General features: G+C 36.4%; 2 protein-coding genes across 3 annotated transcripts in view; one reads left to right on the top strand and one right to left on the bottom strand.

The window, feature by feature from the left end:
- Positions 1 to 2,671, top strand: part of LOC145787413 (IQ motif and ubiquitin-like domain-containing protein) — a 32,382-nt gene extending 29,711 nt beyond the window's left edge. For both annotated transcript variants that reach the window (XM_082599154.1, XM_082599153.1), the window contains exon 19: positions 2,179 to 2,671. In XM_082599154.1, the coding sequence (XP_082455280.1) occupies positions 2,179 to 2,370 (192 nt within the window). In that variant the 3' untranslated portion in view covers positions 2,371 to 2,671. The remainder of the gene's footprint in view (positions 1 to 2,178) is intronic.
- Positions 2,672 to 2,831: 160 nt separating this feature from the next.
- On the bottom strand, positions 2,832 to 11,484 carry LOC145787414 (uncharacterized). Its single transcript, XM_082599155.1, has 8 exons — positions 11,276 to 11,484; positions 10,485 to 10,596; positions 9,562 to 9,622; positions 8,806 to 8,998; positions 6,904 to 7,025; positions 6,189 to 6,275; positions 4,931 to 5,110; positions 2,832 to 4,354 (listed from the first exon to the last, which is right to left on the bottom strand). Exons 2-7 carry the CDS (start codon positions 10,497 to 10,499, stop codon positions 4,953 to 4,955), a joined length of 636 nt encoding a protein of 211 aa, XP_082455281.1. The 5' UTR covers positions 10,500 to 10,596; positions 11,276 to 11,484; the 3' UTR covers positions 2,832 to 4,354; positions 4,931 to 4,952.
- Positions 11,485 to 21,285: the final 9,801 nt, after the last annotated feature.

Here is a 21,285-nt window from a genome sequence, read left to right as displayed (position 1 = left end):
ATGGTGGTTTCTAGAAGCGAGAGGTGAGCAACAATATTACAACAAAACACCCACCAGATAAGTTCGCACAATCTACTCAGGAACAATTTGAGTATTTGACTGGGAGATGACTACAATGACAGCAAATCATGTAGGCTACTTCGAAACAGCAATCATTGATATGACAACTGCTGATACTGGCAGAATAACAAAAAAATGCAGAGAAGTAAAATGGCATTTTTTGATATTATACTGTATGCATTTAGCACCCCCTACAGTCTATTCCAGCACCTCCAAGGGGTGCTAGCACCCCCGGTTAAGAAACGCTGCGTATAGTGCAATGAGAGGAAACGCTCGTGCAAACATATTCGGCTTGGTAAAACAAGCACGCACGACGCGGCTTTATTTTGCGATTACCTGCAGCGGGGAAGTTTTTCAGCCAGCAGAAGCCGTCGCAAGACAGCTCCAAAGATCTTTCTTCTTCAGCTTTGAAATCAATCACCACTCTCCGCGAACGGATCAAAAATCTCAGAAAAGATGAATCCGTTTCCAAGCTTATGGAAGCAGCGAACGTCTTTGCGTCTGCCAATAACCTAAAAATGCCAAAGGATTCCCGAGTGAGAAAAACTCCAGCAAGATTTCGAAACACAGAGGAATCGGATGCTTTGTCGTCTGCGGGAGAAGGAGCGTAGAAATGGCAATACATCGAAGCCCTTGATTTGGTTCAAGCTGAGCTTGATCGAAGATTCGACCAGGCGGATCTGCTTACAGCAGCCAACAGAGAGAAGGTCCTTTTGATCTATGCAAACGGTGAGGAAAGATCTGATACTGAGATCAGCTTACCCAATGCCATCAGAAAAGATAGCCTAAAAACGGAACTTAGCCTACTTTGCTCAGCGATGTTGTAAGTGGAAAAACAGCTCTGCTTTTGCCTCTCGGTTTCGGTTGCATCATCACAACGTTCTTTTTCTGCTCTAAGACGCCTGAAAACGTGGTTGAGAAGCTCAATGACACAAAAACGACTTACGGTAGGCCTACTCATCTTGCGTTGATGCTTGTCCACCAAAACATTTTGGACACTGTTGATGTCAAAGAACATATGACACAGTTTATAGAGAAAACACCTGAGCGAAAATCAATCTTTGTAAGCGCGTGAGAGCTCATTTCTACAAACTGTCGTTTTCATATAACTTTCTAATTTGTTCGTTTTCATTTTAATTTCCTGAACAGCTGCTTTGCTGTTTGCCGTTCTTCATTTGTTACAATTCGCAATGTGTGTGTTTTAGCGTCGTTTTTTTTTGCACAGGAGGAGACCGAATGCCCAGTTGTAAATGTCCCCCCATGTAAGGGGGGTCTGGGGGGGCGAAGCCCCCCAGAAGCTGACAACACTAGGACAGCTTCAGCCCCCCCTAGAGAAAAATAGTTCCCGCGCCACTGTAGTTGCTTGTTTGTTTTTCGTTGTGATGGTCAGAAATATGTTGTAGCTCAGTGGTTCTCAACCTTTTTTGGCTTACGGCACCCTGCAAAACAACCAAAAGATTTGGTGGCACCCACAGTCAAACCAAAAACTTTCTGCATTAAATAAAAATAATTTAGAAAAGAATTTTCGTAAAAACAAAACTAACTACAGCTCCTATCATATCATCTTCTTCCGGTAGGACTGGGTCTGGCAAGGCACATCCTCAGTCTCCATTCATCACGATCTAGGGGGCTAGTGTTGGTCATCTGCCACCGCTTCCTGTCATCGTTTATGGTATCACTCCATGTCTTCCTGGGACGTCCAGGCTTCTTTGTACTAGCAACTGGCACATCTCGGCATTGATTTATCCATCCATATCATGTACAATTTAATGAAGTTCGTTTCAAACAAAGTCAGTGCGAAATTTGCGCTGAGTTTTAACGCAAATCCTTTCAATGTCTGTGCGCATATTTGATAACGCTACTCTAATAACTTGCGGCACCCTTGCGAAACGTAAATGGCACCCTAGAGTGCCGCGGCACACCGGTTGATAACCACTGATGTAGCTTATGCCAAGCATAGCAGAGGTCTAGAAAATGGTAGAAGCGACAATCCCTAGTAGACTACTAGCACTGTAGGCTACTATTCGTTTTCTTTCCGAGTATGACTAAACGTCGAGGCTTATAATTTAAACTCGACTTTATTAAAGCATTAAATGTCAACTCACACCTTTATTTCAGGCGTACGGACAAGTATTTATCCAAAGAGTAAGGAATAAACACACGCTGGCTCGGATTTACTTCCGCAGAGTACCTGGCATGTCGGATGAGCTCCGGCGCCGAAGCAATGAGTTACAGAAACTCCAAGACCAGAGTGATATTCGTGGACGTAATCCTTTCAATGTCACCCAAGAGGCCCGCGTTTCTTCTTAAATGTCGTTTGTGCAATCTATTTGCTCACTGTTTGTTAATATAAATCATCAAAATATTGCAATGAAAATGCAGTTTATGAAATAAGTGTTTCACTGTGAATTGGATATTCTTAATGGTTAAGTATTTTTGCTATGCTAATGACATTTCTTGAAAACAGCATGAGTGTCTTTTGTTTTTAAATCCTGCCAGTATTTTAAATTGTTTCTAGTGTGTTTGCAATTACGTTGATATGAATTATTGTGTCCTGCCTGCTGACAACCGATCTCTGAATATGATGTCTCAATACATGCTTATTGCGGTAGCCTTTTGTTCAACTTCATCACAGGAAACAGTGAGTCAAAGGCCTACTGAACAACACTGCGTCAAAACTTCCGTAATTTCGCTATCAGCCTAGTCGTTGTACTTGGAAATACTGTACATTAAACCCTTGTTAAATCAATCACTAAAATTCAGTTCCCTGGTGTGATTATTTTATCGACCATATCATACACATTTCTTTGAGATATTCTATCAAGAATCATCATACACAGTAAAATACAGTATCTCCAAAGCAGCGGAAACGATGTCACCACGAATTAACAGCATTGGCAATACTATTTATAGTCAGGTGGGGAAGACTACACACCGATTTTGGCAGCTAAGACATTTTTCATATTTTCCATCTGATTATGTTGTATCAACAGAAATGTTAATATTTTGCAACCACCATGGAAAACAATGAATGTTATGGCATAAATTAACTTAAATAATAATCGAGTAAACATTTCGAGTTGAATTCGGTGGCACGATTTTTGATAGGATGTAATTTGTTATTGATGAATTATGAACAAATATTCCCAGCAATGCTTCAACTTAAAAACAACAAATGATGCAAAACACTGCTTTGGACAAAGTGGAACCGAAGCAACTCATTCCGCAATTCACAAATTTGTTACAGTTCGATTTATTTAAAAAAATTTCTACATAAATATAATGAAGTGTAACTTTTCCTATATAAATACTACCAATTTAACTATCCTGGCATATTGATCCGCAGTAAACGGACCAGGCGGACTAGCAGTTTCCAAACAAACTAAAATCTACAAGCAATAGCTTATGGCGGTCGAAGTCTGACTTACAAACATTCATTTATTCACTGCCCAGATAGCAAAATCCGACATTTTCACATTGATTCAACGTCAGCATTAAATCAATGTAAAAAAGACGGTTTTCGGTATCTGGGATGGTAGCATTTCGTTTTGTAAAACAGCAGCATGGCATCTTGGTCACCAATAGGAAAGATATATGTTCAAAAGCAAGTTAAAAAAGTCAAATAAAATCAATACATATGTACACCTGATTGTAAAAAAAACATCTTACAAAATTTACAAAAGAACTTTTAAAGACAAGGATAGAAATTGTGATTTGGTCTTTAGAAGAAAGCATAGTTCTGACACTGCATCACAAAAACAACAGTAGATCTGAACTATATAAGATATATGATCTTGTAAAAGAAAGTTCAAATAAGGTACTAACTTGAAACGATGTACCAAAATAGAACAATAAAAAAGATATTTCCGGCTAGTGAAATTAGATTAATCAACGTTGATCAAGTCCGTTATGTTTGTTCTGGATAGCGCCAAAAACAGTAAACAAACAATAAAACGTACGCTTACGTCACTTTACTGTAACACGCGGCGCAATCAAGACGGCAGCAAATGACAAGGGTATTGAAATGATAACTCAGCCAGAAAACCTGCCTTTTTTAGTCTGTAGATGTTGAATCAACGTTAAAAGGGGAGATTTTTCCCGCGGGGAAGCCAAGGAAATCCAATCCACAAATTATATATCTAGGCGACGTTCACAACCTAGGTTATGTTGATTGGATTGAGATAAATAACATGATCGAAGTTGTAGAAAATTAAAACGATTGCCATTGTTTTAAAACCTAATTTAGTCTTTTGCGATTCCAGAAATTAGGACCACATCATAATATTGGTTGAATCTGTAGAGATATAAAAAAATTCGGTTAAAATTCTTAGGTGACATAATTTGATGCATCTTTTCAACTGTTTTTCGTAAATATACACCAAAAAATTACAACATACACATAAATCGGCACACACGCACGTTTAATTGTGTTTTGTTGGTCCACTATAGCTAAATTCTTTGCATGCGAGTTTTGTTGCATTGATATGTTTGAATGTGGATACTGCATTAGATGCTTGTAAAAATTAGGAGAGTCTATTTTGATTAAAGAAATCGACGCGGACGTCTGTCGACCTCTGCTCTGGTTCCTCGATGTTATTGAGGATGAAAAGTTAACACAAGGATCCTTTAGTTAGGATGCAACCGAACAATTAAACATAACAAGTAAACACAATCAGTTAGGTTCGGTAACTTATATAATTTATTGACAAAGCATTCGCCACCGTAAATGCGACTTCTTCAGTATCTAGAAAGTAACTTGTGCTTTTTCTGTGCTTATTCTATTTTTGATATTTGCTTTTCCAAATCACTTTTCTCAAATTAGATTACGGGTCTAGTTTTTCGAAAGATACACTACGAAAAAATCACGTACAAATTAATCGTTGAGCTTGATGTTACTGTGTTTCTTTGGGGAGTGTTCTTGAGTTGCCAGGGGGAGACAATGGGCGTCGATCATGTTCCACTGGAAAGCATCGGCTAAGTCTGGCTGTGGCATCCCTCACAAATTCTCCAAAGCTCTCACGAAAAGAATGAAAGACGCTGTATCCCTGGACTGAGTGTTATTTTAAAGGTTAGAACATCACCATTCTATTGAGGGCTGCAACTACAAATCATCAACAGAAATAATTGTCAAAAATTTTGGAAATTGTGCAACTCGAAATGCACATAATTCTACAAATAAATCAGGCAGGTTCAGATGTTTTTGATTACAAATGATGATGATGAGAACACTATTCACTAACTTAGCATTCAGTACTGCTTTAAAGTGACATACCTACTGAAAATACAAAGGAAATTTATAGAAATGTTACCGGTATTTCAATTAAATTAGTTACCGTATCTAAAATTCAATCCGCAACTTCCAACTATGCATCTTGTGGTTGTTTTGTGATTTTTAAATTTGTGGACGAGTAAAATTGCGCTGTTCGAATTGGGTCCGAGCTAAAAATTGGTTCCTGTTGTTGATTCAACGTCTAATGATGTTGCGTCGTGCTCGCTCGGAATGCCGTTTTCACAATCATTACGTCATCATATTACCGATTGCAAACTGTCCTCGCAAAGTATTGTTAACAGAACATTAAATAGACCGCGGATTACATTAGATATCTCCTCACAGGCATTTCATTAGAGAAACAATCCGCAAAAGAGTGACTTTCTCTCTGAGTAGCACAACCAGTGCCTTGTGCATGGGCAATTCAATGTTTGAAAACATGAAATAAATGTAAAAGCTTTATAGTTCACTTTAAGTTAAAACATTATCTTCCTCATGTTTCATTGTTTTTCTCATAAAAAAGAAACTAATATTTGCTCTTAGTGGTCTCTCGAGCGAGATAGTTGTGTTTTTGTTGACTTCTGATAAATTTCAAAGCGGAAAAAGTTACTTTTACTCAGGTAGCCGCAACGTGATCAGACGTTGAAGCAATGTAAAACAAGCAACCACTCACAGCTAGTTCAGTCATTTGTCCAACGTTGAAACAATGACTGAACTTGCTGGCAACAAAAGTGTTTCGCCCTGATAACCACAGGGACGAATAAAAAAGCAAATTCCAACATGATCACCAGTTAGCGTTTTGACTTTTGACACACAAGATTTCACCACAAAAACAACAACAAAAATGATCAATTCTCACCGTGATGAAGATCGGTTTGGGATGAAACGTGCATGCGTGGCATGGAACACTGTGTTGCACTGTTTTCGTGCCAAAATGGCTCTGCACCTAAAAACATTTTGATTCATGGTAAAACCACGACTGCTGTAGTGCTGTTGCACAACACAAGCACATCATGAAGAACAAACAGTTTTTTTTAAATTGATGTTACTGTTAGGCTATATTTACAAAAACTATGTTTAGATGTTCAATCTGACTAATGGCATGGTTTACATCACAAAAACTGAATTTATGTCCGCAAACGCAGAAATTGTACTGTTCCCAAAAGATTTAGGTGATAAGCATTTTTCGAACAAAGAAATGCTCGCTATTGTACTTGAATGGCGAGAGATGATGCATTTACGTACTATCAAAAGTAATTCGCTCTTATCAAAACACACACTGATTCACTGGCGGTCCACGAGTTTATAACGCGGTCATACGAATCGCGATATTCGGGCGGAAGTCATCAAGACCGTGTTGTCACGGCCTGTTCCGATACAGTGCTGAATTGTAAAAATGATGTAGTTAAGCCAAGACACCTATACACCATACTTCACAAAATCGGTCTTTTTTGGTTAATCAAACCATGATTCCACGTATGCCAACGTTGATTGGCCGATTATTTTTTTAGCTAGACTACTTGTATATTGTATGAACCACTACAACCTGGAAAAAATTGACCTAGTATTCATACCTTGTGCAGTACTTTGATTAAAACCACTCTGATAAGATTCGAAGTGGACGCAATAGGTTTCGTGCAGAGCTGGATCGTTGAACTTATCGCTGTTTTTCAGGTTGCTATGCTCTTTGTAGCAGCTGTACAATGATTTAGCGATTAGCATTGTATCACTATTATATACCTATGCTGCATGTTTACTAAAAACGCTATTTATATGCATGCTTGCAGTATAAGATTGTATTATACACTGCAGTTTGGTGAAAGCAAAACCAGTTTACTACGAGAGCAATCATACAAAGGAAAAAAATCAGTGCTGACATTGCACCGGCGGCCCAAAGCCGTCACAATCAAGCATTAGGTATGTATGGTAGGGAATTAGCTTCTGAATACTTTTTCTCAAGCTGAAGATAATTTGTTATATTATACTTTATCGAATGATATTCTTTTTTACAATTTTTTTTGTATTTTCTAAATGTCTAGAGCAGACTTTAGGTGGTCAGTAGAAACCAAGGGCATGCCATTTGTAAAGTAGAAACAACGTTTTACCCAGGGGCGTATCCTCAATGGAAGCAAGGGAAGCATTGCTTCCCCTGCCAAAATTGAAAAAAGAGAAGATGATATTTTTAAGTAAAACGATTTCGTAATTTCTTTACCTGAATACGAATTAGAACAGTTTCTCACTCACGCCCCCGTATGATTTCAGCTCGGTTTTAATTTTAAAAAAGTTGGAAGCTTACGGATGCAAAGATTGTATCGCTTCCCTTGCTCTCGTTTTTGCTATAAGGAGAAACAAGCAAGAGAAAAAGAAAAAAAAGCAGCGCAAAGTTTGCGAGATTTATGTTTCTTTTAACAAATCCATGGAAGCAATATTTAAATTGCTTCCAGAGTTGCCAGATTGGACGAATTCCTCGAATTAGGCTTTTTTTTAAATTAACTCTTCAAAATGCATAATCAATATTTCTCAAATATCGTAACCTTACCAGATAAAACCATATTCACCATTGTTCAATACATGTTCTATACTTGTTTATACTCGCAATGTGGCCGATTAAAACTCGTCCGCTACAGTATTTTTATATTTGCTATTTTTTGGGATACTTTCAGAATTATTTTTGCTACAGTTTATTAAAATCCGCTACAAGTCATAAAATATGTGTAGCCTACATTTTATAATTTTTAATAGAAACAGGTAAATAGGCCTATATCCATTTGGCCTTTTTGTCTAATATTTTCCTTGTTTTGGCCTTTTTTGTATTATTTTGGCTTTAAGGCCTTTTCATAGTCTGGCAATTCTGATCTGTTGGATATTGTGTCATTGAGCTAGGACGCTAGGTAATGAGAAAATCTAAGGCGCTGTTATGGTTATAATATCGGCCTAGTAAGCAAAAGTTTGAGCCAAATGTTGGCTTTACACTGTTATCTTGGCTGGGTAGACTTTGGCATGAGACATGATATGTGAGGTCTAGGCTAGAATTGACTTGACTGAAATGAATTCTGGCTTAAGCTACTTCAGCAGTAGGTAGCTGTAGCTGAGTTTTTGGTGTTCTCTAATTTTAGCAGCATATTTTTCCCGTTTGTGTGTAAGAGCTACCTTTAATAAGTTAATAGCTGTTTATCTGCTAATAAATTTCATACAAATATTACCCTAAAAGTGTTTCTAGAAAGCATTATAATCCATTATTTGAGTGTAATTTTGCAAAAAAATTCCTGGGGGGGGGGCATGCCCCCGGACCCCCCTAGGATACACGTGCCTTCGGTACGCTCTAACCCCCACGAGTTATATTGTTTCCCTTGCTCAACCAACCAGGATACGCCACTGGTTTTACCCTTTGGTGTCACTGTGCTTTGCTCTATGCGTTTGTGACATGAGATAATGCAATTGTATAATATGCCAACACTGTTTTCTACAAAGCTTACCTGTAACAACGGGTAAGCCCATTCGCACCAGTGACGTAGATGCCAAAATCGGCTAAAGCTGCGGCAGATTCAGGCAATAAATGAGAGAAGTGTTTGTCATGCATGAACGAGTGGTATCGCTTTCTCGGATCCGCAAAGTGTGACAAATGCTGCTGACGTGAGATTTGTTGAGACTGCGATTCGTCTGCAGGTACTGTATAATGATATATGAAACAATTACAGACTGACTATAAACTTTTAAAACAATTCATGTTACAATGAATGAAAATAGAGGTGAACTAAACGCTGATCAATATAACTCTGAGTTATGCAGCAAATTGGCAAGTGTATGAATCCTGTTTTATCAAAAAAAATACTACACACACTTCACACAGTTGTTACAAAAAATCTATTCTACACGTGTAAAATGGGCTCGTTGCCCAAATAAAAAAGCATAAACTTTTTACGGTAGTTCATTAAAATGTTCAACACAATAATAGTAATAAATTTGAAATTACAGTTTTATCTGGTTGGTTGGTTTTGAATCTTTATCCTCGGACTGACAAAGCCTTGATAAGTTATTCCTGATAGTTTTGCATACTTGTAGAAGCCCTTGACGCAGGGCCGGTTACCAAGATTGGCAGAGTAAAGTTTCCGATTGTTGAAGTTTTTTTTATTGCCGGGATGTATCTGTTTAGCATAAACAAATACAAATAAATTTGCTACTTAGCCGTAAGTAGCCACTAATGCCAAATCCAGTGATAAAAGTCAACAAACCATAAATAAATGGGGGTTCCGTAAAGATCCCTTCAAGGCCACCGTTGTTATCACTTGCAAACTAAAAATAAAAAGATGCAAATTGTAGCTTACAGGATCAGCTAAACACTTACATTACTACGGCTACATAATAATTTGCTGTGATAATCATGCTGTAATATTTAAGCATTTGTATCTCATTGTCTAATGTTTATTATGTAACGTGCCAAGAAAAAGTTGCATGTGACAAAGTAGTTCGTTCACGATGGGGAAAAGTTTAAAGTGATGTATGATTTGTTGCAAAAATTACTTGGGCAAAATTGATTGTACTTGGACAAGAATTTTTCTAATCACCAAGTAGCCTACCAACCCTATGATACAAATGTTTCTCAAACTGTGTGTCGCAGGAGATTCCCAGATGGACCAAGAAACTCTTGAAATTTTAGACATCCTACTTCTATTTGTATTACAAGTAGGCATGCAGGAAAACATACAAGGCTTGATGCATGCTATCCAATATTAGTTAACTAAAAATATTATGGCATTTTCCTATTGCCTTACTGATAACCTATATAGTATAATATATAGTAAGGATTATTGTCATGATAACAAACAGGCATACCCATTACCCAATCACCCATTGCATTCAAATTTGCAGAATACAATTTTTTGTAATTTTTTCAGTGCGCTCTAATCCGAAAAAGTTTGAGAACCACTGACCCACACTTCTAATTTTGATAGTGCCCCATCAGTTAACACATTATCTGTAGCCATTGATTTATAAATTAGGAAGTTCTGTTAAATATTATATAAGTTTTCAATATCTTTCCGTTACAACGTTGGTAAACATCAAAAACTTTAAAAATAGAACTTTTTACTGCACTACATGACTACACAAGTAAACTAGCACACAAAATAAATCAAAAAATTTTAACACCACATACCGCAGAGTTGTCCATGCTTCATAGGACAAGTCAATCTCCGGTGTTTGTTCGATTATTTGCAGCACAGGTTGTATTGAACAAGAAACAATCTTCAATCTGAAGTCGGACAAGTCTAAATCAATGTAAAAACATTTATGAGTCGTTTCGTTATTATTATAACGTTATTATTGTAACGTTATTATTGTACTTAACTTTTTATTAAAAGTCAGCATAAGATTCTTTTGCTAAATTAAATCTGATTAATTGTAAGTGCTTAGTTTCATTTTGTAAAATTAGATTATGCTTCAAGTTGTTTGAATACTTGGTTTCAAATATAAGAGTTGGTAGTCTACGGTCTAAGTCTACACAACTATTAAGTCAGAAAACAAAGCTAAGTATATAATGCTTTATTTGGAAGACTTCAAAATAAAAAAAGCTTCTAAATTTAGTACTGTAAGTTCTATGGCATTGCAATTTCAACTCAATAAACAAACAACAATTTCTATAACTAATCATGCTAATAGTTTTTAATACTAGTGCTTTCATATTTCAAATGCTGTACCTCATAAAACATGTATAAATTGCTTCAAATAACCTGGAACATGTTTTTCAAGAAAATTACCTTAATTGAAAGAGGTAGACATGTGGAGAAGAGAAACTACACAAATCAGAATCAATTCTCACTGTTAGTTAAATCTACAGCAGTACCGGTAATAGGACACCTTGTTCAATAGCAGTATAATAAACAAATTAATTAAAGAAAATCTATCAAGAAGTATATCAGACAAACTTCAGCATAAAAAGTTACTCACTAATTAGTTATGGCACTTGTTTTTCAAGTCCTTAGCTGTTCATGAAAAGGCAAAACATCAGGATTGCAAGCTTGAAAAATCTGCTCAGTGTATGTTGATAAATGCGGTCAATCCCAAGTAGAATTCTAAAGAACTCAGAAAATTCTTCTTCAGGGAATGAAACGTTGTTGAAGAAAAAATTATTATGATTTTCTGAATGTACAAATGAGTTGACTGGAAAACTGAGATGGCCACTTAATGGAAATTTAACAAAAAACACTTAACATTAGAGTTAAACAAACACGATTCTAAATAAAACTGTTGAAAAAATAACCACACGTTTTAGTTGATGTAGTTAAGTTTTGCAAAAAAACATTACTTTACAGGTATACTGAATAAAATCTAAAAACACCTCAAGTTCAAGTTTTCAGAAGACTTCCAACAAAAATTTAATGCCACATTTTTCTAACTCAAAAAATATAGCCTACTTTTGCTTACCATTTTTTAATTTTCAAACTTATTAGCCCAATATTAATTTTTCTGGGATTAATTTTTTCATTAAAGAAAAAACAGCAGCTGTGATTAATTTAAAAGATGTGCAGATTGAACTCACAACTATTGTGCATGTACAATACTAACATGCAGCCACAATCAGTGGTTTTAATAATGCATCATGAATATAAACACAGAAAGTAGTACGGTAGTCAAAAAAATTAAAATGATTCAGTTAATTTACCGTATATGCTATTCCTACTGCTCACATTTTGTTTCATACTACCAGTATATACTTCATATATAGTTAGATAATAAAACAATGAAAACTATCAATACTACAAAAAAGTGCTCAATGCTAAGCAAAAAAGCAAAGCAGAGCAAATTAAATTCTATTAAATTCTATTAGATTCTATTTGAATTAGATTTTTATTAGATTAATTTTTATTAGATTTGAATTAGATTATTTTAATTAAAAAATTAGATTCTATTTGAATAAGACCTTCTGATGATCCGTTAGGTGAAACAATTTGTAAAGGCTTCAGATAGTAATAACTATATTTGATTTAGTTAGATAATATATATACCATTACACAACATTGCCCTCTGCTGCCTACACAGCAAAATCATGTTTGATTTCACAATTCAAAGCGTTAAAAAAGTGCAGTAACACGTACCATGACATATTATCCGATTAGGTGTTGCAACTTTTACCAAAGATTCAATCAACCCGTAAACTTCAAACTATGCGGCCTGTAAAAATAGCAAGTTTATCATTTCATGACAACCTTGATATTTTTGATGTTCATAAATACTGATGCCGTATTAGTCATCAAAACCAATGGTCTACCAGAACATTGTCATTGAATAATATTTACCAAAATGCAATTGTAGTATTCTAACTCCGTAAAAACGTTTGCTGTATTAGACCCACTTGCCCTGCCCTATTACCTTTGTCAACGCTCCTGTGAGACTAACTATTCTGAGCTAAATAACTATCCCAAACAAATGCAAATTAAAGTGCCTCTGACAGGAAAATAAATTTGCTCAATTTACCTAAGATACCAAAGAGATGACACTAACAAACTTTCCTGACCAGTAAATCGTAAAAAATATCAACAGGCTACTAAGTTAGACGCTTGCAAACTTTTGTTCACTTTCGGCGAATCTGGCAATCAGTCAATTACGAAAATAAAAACGGCAACACCGCTGTGACATCACAGTAAGCGGGAAGGATACATTTTTTCTCTGTGGTGACTTGGTAATTTATAGTACGGCTACTGCAAAACGTGAATGTGTGGGGCTCTGTAGGTCTAAAGCATGTGCAAATTAAGAATTACCGAAATGAAAAAGTGAACTTATTATTACTATCAGGTTTCGATCAAATAGGTTGAGTTTATTTTTATCAAACAGCATCTCAATTCAATTGAAATTGCAGTTTCATAGGGCTACAATTTTGATACTTTTTTATTTGTCCTAACCTGGCTATAGCCATTTGCAGTGTAACAATAGTATCTCCTAAACAGTAGCCTACCTTTAATTTATGGTTGAGGCAATGCCTACAAATTGCTGTTTATGTGACAGTGTCAGTGACAAAGACCGTGTGCTTTCTTTTTACGCTTTTCCACAAAACAAGGTGCTGAGAAGATGGTCAAAGTTTTCTTCAAGTGTTCGAAAGTGGGATGGGCCATACAAAACTAGTCGTATTATGTTCTCTTCACTTCAATGAAGATGATTTTGTTAATACCACTAAAGTAAAAATGGGCTTGAGCGAACTTTACATTTTGAAAAAATCTGCCATACCATCTATAAAAGTAAAGATGCAACCAGTTGCTGATGATGATTCCAGCACTTCTAAACAACAACGTTTACAAAAACGTACCCTTGCACAGGTAAAGTAGGCTTTTACATGTATAGACTCTGCTATGTACGTAACTGTATAACTAAGATTTTGTTAAAACTGGCACTGACAACTTGCATTGCGCAAAGCTCACTGCTTGCAGTTTTCAGTTTGATGCTCTCGGAAGCAACAATCGGATTGTGCTGCCGTCATGCATTGTTTGGCAAATCTGAAACAATTTTCTAGATCCAGATGGCCGTTACACCGAATTTCAATGCCAACTGAAGGCACATTATGAGAGAGAGAGAGAACTTTTATTTATTTTTGAATAGTGATGATGAATTAAATATGAATGATGATTCGTAAATTTCTTCATTTTTCACTTCAAGTATATTTTAGGTTTTGTAGGAACGTATCCAGTACAGTTTTATTAAACTGCAAAAAACAATAAATCTTTGAAAAAAGCAACCGCTTGTACCATTGTACCAAATCCGACCAAACTGTGATCCACCATTTACATCTAGGAAGCGTTTGTTTCATCCGTCGTTAACGACGCCCACTTAGGATGACGTAATACCACCAAAGTCGTCCCAGAGCAGTGAAATATGAGTTTTGCCTGTGGTGACGCTGCGGAACAGTCGTTTGATATAAATTACGCCCTAACCAGTCGAGCTACGAGGTTAAGATTAAAAAGTTTGCTAAGTATAATTCTGCGCTAGGAAATGCTTTAAAAAGTTACTATACTTGGATCCAACCTGTCAGGGGCACTTTAAACTAAATATTATACTAGAATGAAACCTAGCATAAAATTATTAGCTTTGCCTATTACGCCGTTAAAGCTCACTACTTTCAATGAAAAACCATGAAATTATACGAAACCCAAAAAACTAGCCCTAAAACTGCAACCAAAATCAAAACTAGCCCAAAAACCCGCAGGCCGCAAGCCCGCAACCAACCACTGCTGAATTTTTCCTGCAACTCGCAACTAGTAGCCTACTACTGCACGTAACTGCAGCATGATCATTGATCAAACCCATAGAAAAAAAATACTCGAAAACATTCCCAAGTAGGGAATTTCCCTTAACATTTCCCTCTTCTGCTCAGAAGCACAAGCTTTTCGCTAAGGTGGCCGCATCAGTAGGCTTACCATATTTTTGTGACTTCAAAACGGGACGCTTCCAAAGACCAAGACCACTTAGCTGTGATTTTTTAACTTTACATTTTCCGATATTATTAGGCTACATAGGCCTACATTTAAAGCCATCCCGGCTGTCTTCATTGACCGTATTGTCATCGAGAGTTCATGCGCATGTTCTCTGTCTAAATATCGGTTTCAGTTCGAAAAATAGAAAGGACTTGACGTTAACGATACAAAATTCAAATTTAGATTTTTTTCTGTAAAGCAAAAGGAAGAAAGAATAATAAAATAGCCTGCGGTTTTCAAGTCGATAAGTACGCTAACTCCCAATTGCACTGAATTTACCCAACACTGCGTACAAGCATTTGCGAATTTACTTATTCGCCCAATCATACTTTTTTGTGTTGTAAACACCTTCTTCAAAAAAACATTATTCAATTTTACATTCTCGTAAAAGTCAGAGCAGGACCAATCAGTATTGATTTTACATGTGACAACGGTTTTCACGTTCTGCTCCATCAGCATCCTGCTTCTGCTTTTAGACCACATGCTCTACAGCAGTGGTTCCCAACCGGGGTGCCGCGGCACCCTGGGGTGCCATTTGCAATGCTCAAAGGTGCCGCGAGATATTGAGATATTGCAATACTGCGGCTCATTCTTTATCTTAACGTTAACCCGTTAGCATAAGTGAGTAATTTACTGTATTTATTTCTAACCTAGTTTCAGTGCGTATTAAGTTTTGCGTTTCGCAGTTATTCCTGGCTCTCTTCTGGGGAGTCGCTTTATGGGAAAGTCGCTGGCGGTAGGTAGATAATTCGCGGTAAGCCTTTGTTTTCTCGCTCAGGAAAAACAGCGTGAAAGAGATTTTAACTCGTTGCTGTTCTTTCCATAAAAACGTTTGAAACGCATCATTATTGCCAGGTTTCATGATTTATTTTGCAAAGAAATCGAGGTCCATTTTTCTAGACTCTCATATTGTTTTGAATCAAGAAGAAGAATTAATTGACATTCGTAACGATAGAAATTTTAAGCTTATGCACAAGCAGATGCCTCTCGACGAGTTCTGGATAAAAATTCAAAATGATTGCCTTGGAAAGAAAGCTATTGTGCTTTTGCTGCAGTTTTCCACGTCATACCTATGTGAGAGTGGATTTTCCCTATTATCGAACATAAAAACTAAAAAACGAAAACGATTTATAGTCGAGGAAAAAATGCGAGTGGCTTTATCGAATGTGCCCCCAGATATTAAGGGACTTTGTGCAAGAAGTCAAGCCCAAATTTCACACTGACTTTTGAATAAATACATTTATTTACACGCGCTATAGCCTACTGCACAATTAGAAGGCGAATTGCTATAACAAAAACAGCTGTGACATCACTTACAACGGTGTGGAAACAGAGTTCAATTGGTAAAAAAATAAAATTAAGATTGCTGCGAACTCTCGTTTTCCTAATTGCCACATATGGATGTGAAATTTGGACATGCGAAAAACGTGACATTAAAAAGTTTTGAAATGTGGTGTCATAGAAGACTATTACGCATCAGCTGGATGGAAAGAAAATCAAATAAATTTGTTTCCCAAAAAAAAGACGATAAATGCAGTCTGATTAACAACATTAATCTCAGAAATATGAGATATTTCGGACACATAGCAAGAAGCTCTCGTTGGAAAATTTAATGTTGACTGGGATGGTGCAAGGCAAAAGAACGATAAAAAATGAAATATTTTGACAATATCAAGCAAATTACAGGAATAAAAAGCATGCCGGAAACACTAATAAAAACAATAGACAGAACAAAATGGAGGCAGTTCATATGGGAGATCACAGGATTCACAGCTGATCAAACATGATCAATCTGTTGAAGATACTGTACAACTCATTCTGTGTTAGTTTATGCAGTTATTTGAAATACAGAAACCTCATAAAATTGATCCAGTTTTGCCAGGGTGCCGCAAACTATTTATCTCTTTGATAGGGTGCCGCAAAGTCAAAAAGGTTGGGAACCACTGCTCTACAGTCTACATGATGGAAAAAATTCTTTCAACGGGTGCGGATGTTCCGGGTAAACAAAATATGAACTCTACCAGCTTTTGAAAGTTTGAAACGCGTAGGCCTAAATGCATTTTTTTCAAATTCTTTTAAACATCTCGACCAACTTTTGTTCCAAAGACGCGTTTTGTCAGCTCTCTTCCTTACAACGTTCAGACATGTGCCGTTTCGCTAATACTTGTTCGTCGAAAAGAGAGTCGCTGTTGATCACCTGCTTCCCAAACATCATGTTGATCTTTTCCGCAGACTCACACACTTGCACCCAGGATATTTCTTTGTTTAGGTCGATCCAAAGATGAGAAAACACATCTTTATAACAACCATCATAAAGATCCAGATACGATAAGCATTTATTGTAAAAATATCTTGCTTCTTTGTAAAACAATTTTACGTTTACTTCGTCTGCTTCTTCTAGCTTGCCTAAGAGAGTCAATGCTGCATATGGGATGAAGTTGTTTTCTTTCTTTTCAAGTAAGTTTAGCTTTAGCTTTGACAGAACATATGCCACATCTACGGCACTAGCGTTTTCCTTTTCTAACTTGAGAATAGTTGAAGTATTTCAACTGCCCATGAACAAATTTCAAATAGAGCTCTTTTGTTGGTTCTTCGAAGCATTTTTTGATGAGAGTAGGACAACCTTCTTGGGAGTTAAAGTAACTTTTCAATCCCTCAAACATTTCAAGTATTCTTTGCAAAGCTGGTAGCAAGGAGAGAAATCTTGTATTGCCATGTTGCAAGATACCGGTACGCTGATACTCAATATCTTCAAAGTCGCAAAAATTTTTCAGCTCAGTAACTCGAACGGTGCAAATATGAAAAAAATTATAGCTTTTCACAACAAGACTTTCGACACATACAAAGGGAGAGTATCCACAGCATGTTGGAGGCAGTTGTGAACAATATGAGCTGCACATCCGATCCCTGTCAGATCTCTTTCGATTTTTTCTTTCACTTTGAAGAAAACATTATTTTGCCCTTTTGCCTTTGCATTATTTTGCCCATTATTTGCCAAAAATTACGCATTCACCTTCAGCAAGTAGGCTACCGGTAGCCTACGCTACACAGCAACAACAGTAACAAGAACATGCTAATTGGTAATGTTCGCGTATTATGCTTGCTGGCTGAACGCACAAGCGGGACGTTTGGCTGACCGGTCGGGAAGCCGGGACAAGACGTTAAAAAGCGGGACTGTCCCGCCTAAAACGGGACGTAGCCTACGCATCAGCATCTTTTTTGCACTTAGGGTCGCCAGTGACTCGAGATTATTTCAATTAACTACGTGTAAGAATTCAATTTTTCCATTAAACGTAACCCTAAAAGTTTAAAAAAAAGGCCAAACTTCAAATGAATTTATTCAAACACAGTTTAACTTTTGGATTATCCATAACTTCTTGATCTTGCAATTGATTGAATTTCGCGTTTAGAAGCATGATCGTTGCTTACTTCACAGTGTAGATTATAACGATCTGTTTAAGCTTGATGCTGCGAGTTTTCGTTGTGGCAATATCGAATTACACGAGCTTTTGGAACACAGTTTCCTACTCCCTAGTTATGTGCTATGACGAATGGTGTTGAATTCAGTGAGTGGTTCTTTCATGTGGCTCTTTGGTTTAGCTTGAGGCTGCCTGCTGTTGAGTTTCTGTGCTTGATCTTGTGTGAGCAAATAAGCAAGCAAAATCAGAAAATTCATTGAATGTTATGAACCTTAGCCCCTCCAGATTGCCATCTAGCAATGAGATTCTATTTATTTTCAAGTAATCGCTTAGGTAGACCTAATCGTATTCTTCACTTTGAACTGCCGTATCCGAAAACAGTCAAAGAGCTTTCATCAATGCACGGCCGCCATGGTTGGTTGGTTGGTTTTGAGTCTTTATCCTCGGACTGACAAAACTTTGATACATAGGTGTAGGAGCTGGGGGTGCAGGGGGTGCGATCGCACCCCCAAAACTTTTGATTTGTCGAGAATTCGGGCAAAATTGCAGAAAATTCGGGCAGAAAATTTTTGTATATTTAGTCGATTCATCAAAAGTACATTTCTTTTTAGGTTCTTGATTTAAAGAACTAATTAAAACTGCATTTAATTTTTAAAAATGCGTTAATTGACAAGAAATTCATCAATTTGGATGAAAGATTTGCAGTCTAATGTCTTTGAGTGACGATAGGCCATAACTCAAGTATGAATATGAACTTCGGGCAAAGAAAATTAGCCAAAAAAATTTGGGCACCGTTAGTCAGAATAGTGTGGAAGGCATATTTTTTGCAACCTAGTTTTGTAAAACCATCGAAACTCTTATTATATGACTTTTGGGCAAAAAAAAATTAGCCAGTCATTGCTTCGAGGAAAATTTGGGCACAGTTAGTCACAACAGTGTGGAACACATTATCTGTTGAAACCTAGTTTTGTGTGCGGTAATCTTCGAAACTCATACAGTATGAAATTTGGGCAAAAAAGATTTAAGCCAAATTTGTTTTGAAGAAAATGTGATCACAATTAGTCAGAATAGTGTGCAATTGTGCAATACCTATTTGTTGCAACCTAGTTTTGTGTAATCGTCAAATCAATAATGAACTTTGGGCAAACAAAAATTTGCCAAAATTGTTAATAATTTTGGGCACAATTAGTCAGAACAGGGTGGGATACATATTTGTTGCAACTTAATTTTGTGTAACCTTCAAAACTCGTATATGACACATAATTAATTAAACTCAAATTGTTAGTTTCATCAGAAAGCTTTTTCAATATCATTTTCAACAACCCGACTCCCATGTGGTATGATATATTTATTGCCTGCAAATTTGTGTTGAAAAGATATATAATATATAACCATCCTGGTCTATAATTGAAAATCCTGTCTGTTTGTCAAATGCAAATGCTGGAACAATCCTATATTAGCCTATTGTTTATCAGCAGTGCTTTTCTCATTTTAGCTGACATCTACAAGTGTAGTGTAGTTAACATATTGGCCATGGATAAAAATAGAAAAAGAAGTTACAGAGAAAAAGTTAAATGTGGAAAGCTGTTATTCTCGGATAATGTACATTTAAGAACATTTGAAAGGAAGCATGCCGGTGATCAGAGTATAAGGTTTCCAGGTGTAGATGATCCAAAACAAAGAAAATTGTCATTTCTAGCAAATTCTAGTAAACAAGATGTAAGTGTGACTGTGAGTTCAAGTAAAGAAGTGAATTTTAACACAGGCTCGACCAATGTATCTCAGAACCAACTTCTGAAAGTCAGTGAGTGGTCTGTGGTAGAAGGTTTAGGGTTAATGCCAATAACTTACTGTTAGCAATGATTTTGTTCCTGTAATTGAAAATGTAGTGTAGTTTTGCGGTTAAAAATGAAAATGTAGTTTTGACACACCATCAATTTTAATCTATAGGCTGGGTTACCATTCTATGCTTATTTCTAAAAGTTATGCTCATGTTCAAGTACAATGTCTTAGAAAATACTACTGTGCTTGTTTTTTATGAAACATGCTTATTTTTGAGTTGTGTGCTTAGTTTGTTTTAATTCATTCCACAGAATGTTTTTCATGTTATAGATTTATTGTGTATTTTCATTCAATATGTAAATTAAATTTAAAACTAAGCTATTTCTTTCTTGTATGTTAAATTCTTCTTGTGAATAGCTACTTCTCTTGATGCTAAGCATCAAGTGGCTCATGATAAGCTTTTATTCAAAACTATAGCAGCTCAATTTTTTTTTAAAACCCAACTATTTCAATAGAAGCATTACCTAAAAGCTTGCATTAAAGAATTTTTTACAAGTATCCCAAAGCAACGAGCTTTTTTTGTTTTGGTGATGGTAACCCGGGCTATGGGATAATCATTATATATATACTATTGTACACTGTACAGTTCCTGTCAAAGAAAACAAATGACACAAAAGAGTTTATGCAAAGAAAATAATGTCAGATAATAATGATACACAAATGTACCGTAACGGACTGAAAACTAAATTGTGTTTCTCTTTGTATTGGTGTTAAACTGTTGAAATTTACTTGATGGAAGATCTGTTCATATATTTCTTGACTTTTGTATCAGTGCATTGTTAGTAGCCTAATCATTGGCAGAACATCAGGCTAAGAGTTCGTCTTAGGCTTTTGGTTTGACCATAATGTAGGTCTAACCATCTATTGAGAACAGAATTTTTATGTGTGTTTGTCGTGTAATTTGCGTTGTATGCTACAGTAGAAACTCCTGCCGCGTTCCACGCATAATGCCTTTGGCCAACGCAACTGTTCAGTTGGCGCTCCCACTCTGTTTACTTGCTTGTTAAGTTGAGGTGCGGTTCAGGTTGATAATCTTATTGTCTGAAGTACTAAGCTTAATTCATTTGTTTATATTTATTTAGATGTTCCATTTAGTTTGTTAAAGCTAATATAAGCTTGCGTAATAAAGTATGTATTAGTTCATGCAGTGCCGGATTAAGGGGGGGGGCTGACTGGGCTGAAGCCCAGGGCCCCCACTTTTGGGGGCCCCCACTTCAAAGAAAAAAATCTACTA

This window comes from Aplidium turbinatum, chromosome 18, assembly GCF_918807975.1.
Source record: "Aplidium turbinatum chromosome 18, kaAplTurb1.1, whole genome shotgun sequence".
Classification (NCBI taxonomy): Eukaryota; Metazoa; Chordata; class Ascidiacea; order Aplousobranchia; family Polyclinidae; genus Aplidium; species Aplidium turbinatum.
Note: the sequence above shows the minus strand (reverse complement) of the source record. Positions and strands in the feature narration are given on the sequence as shown.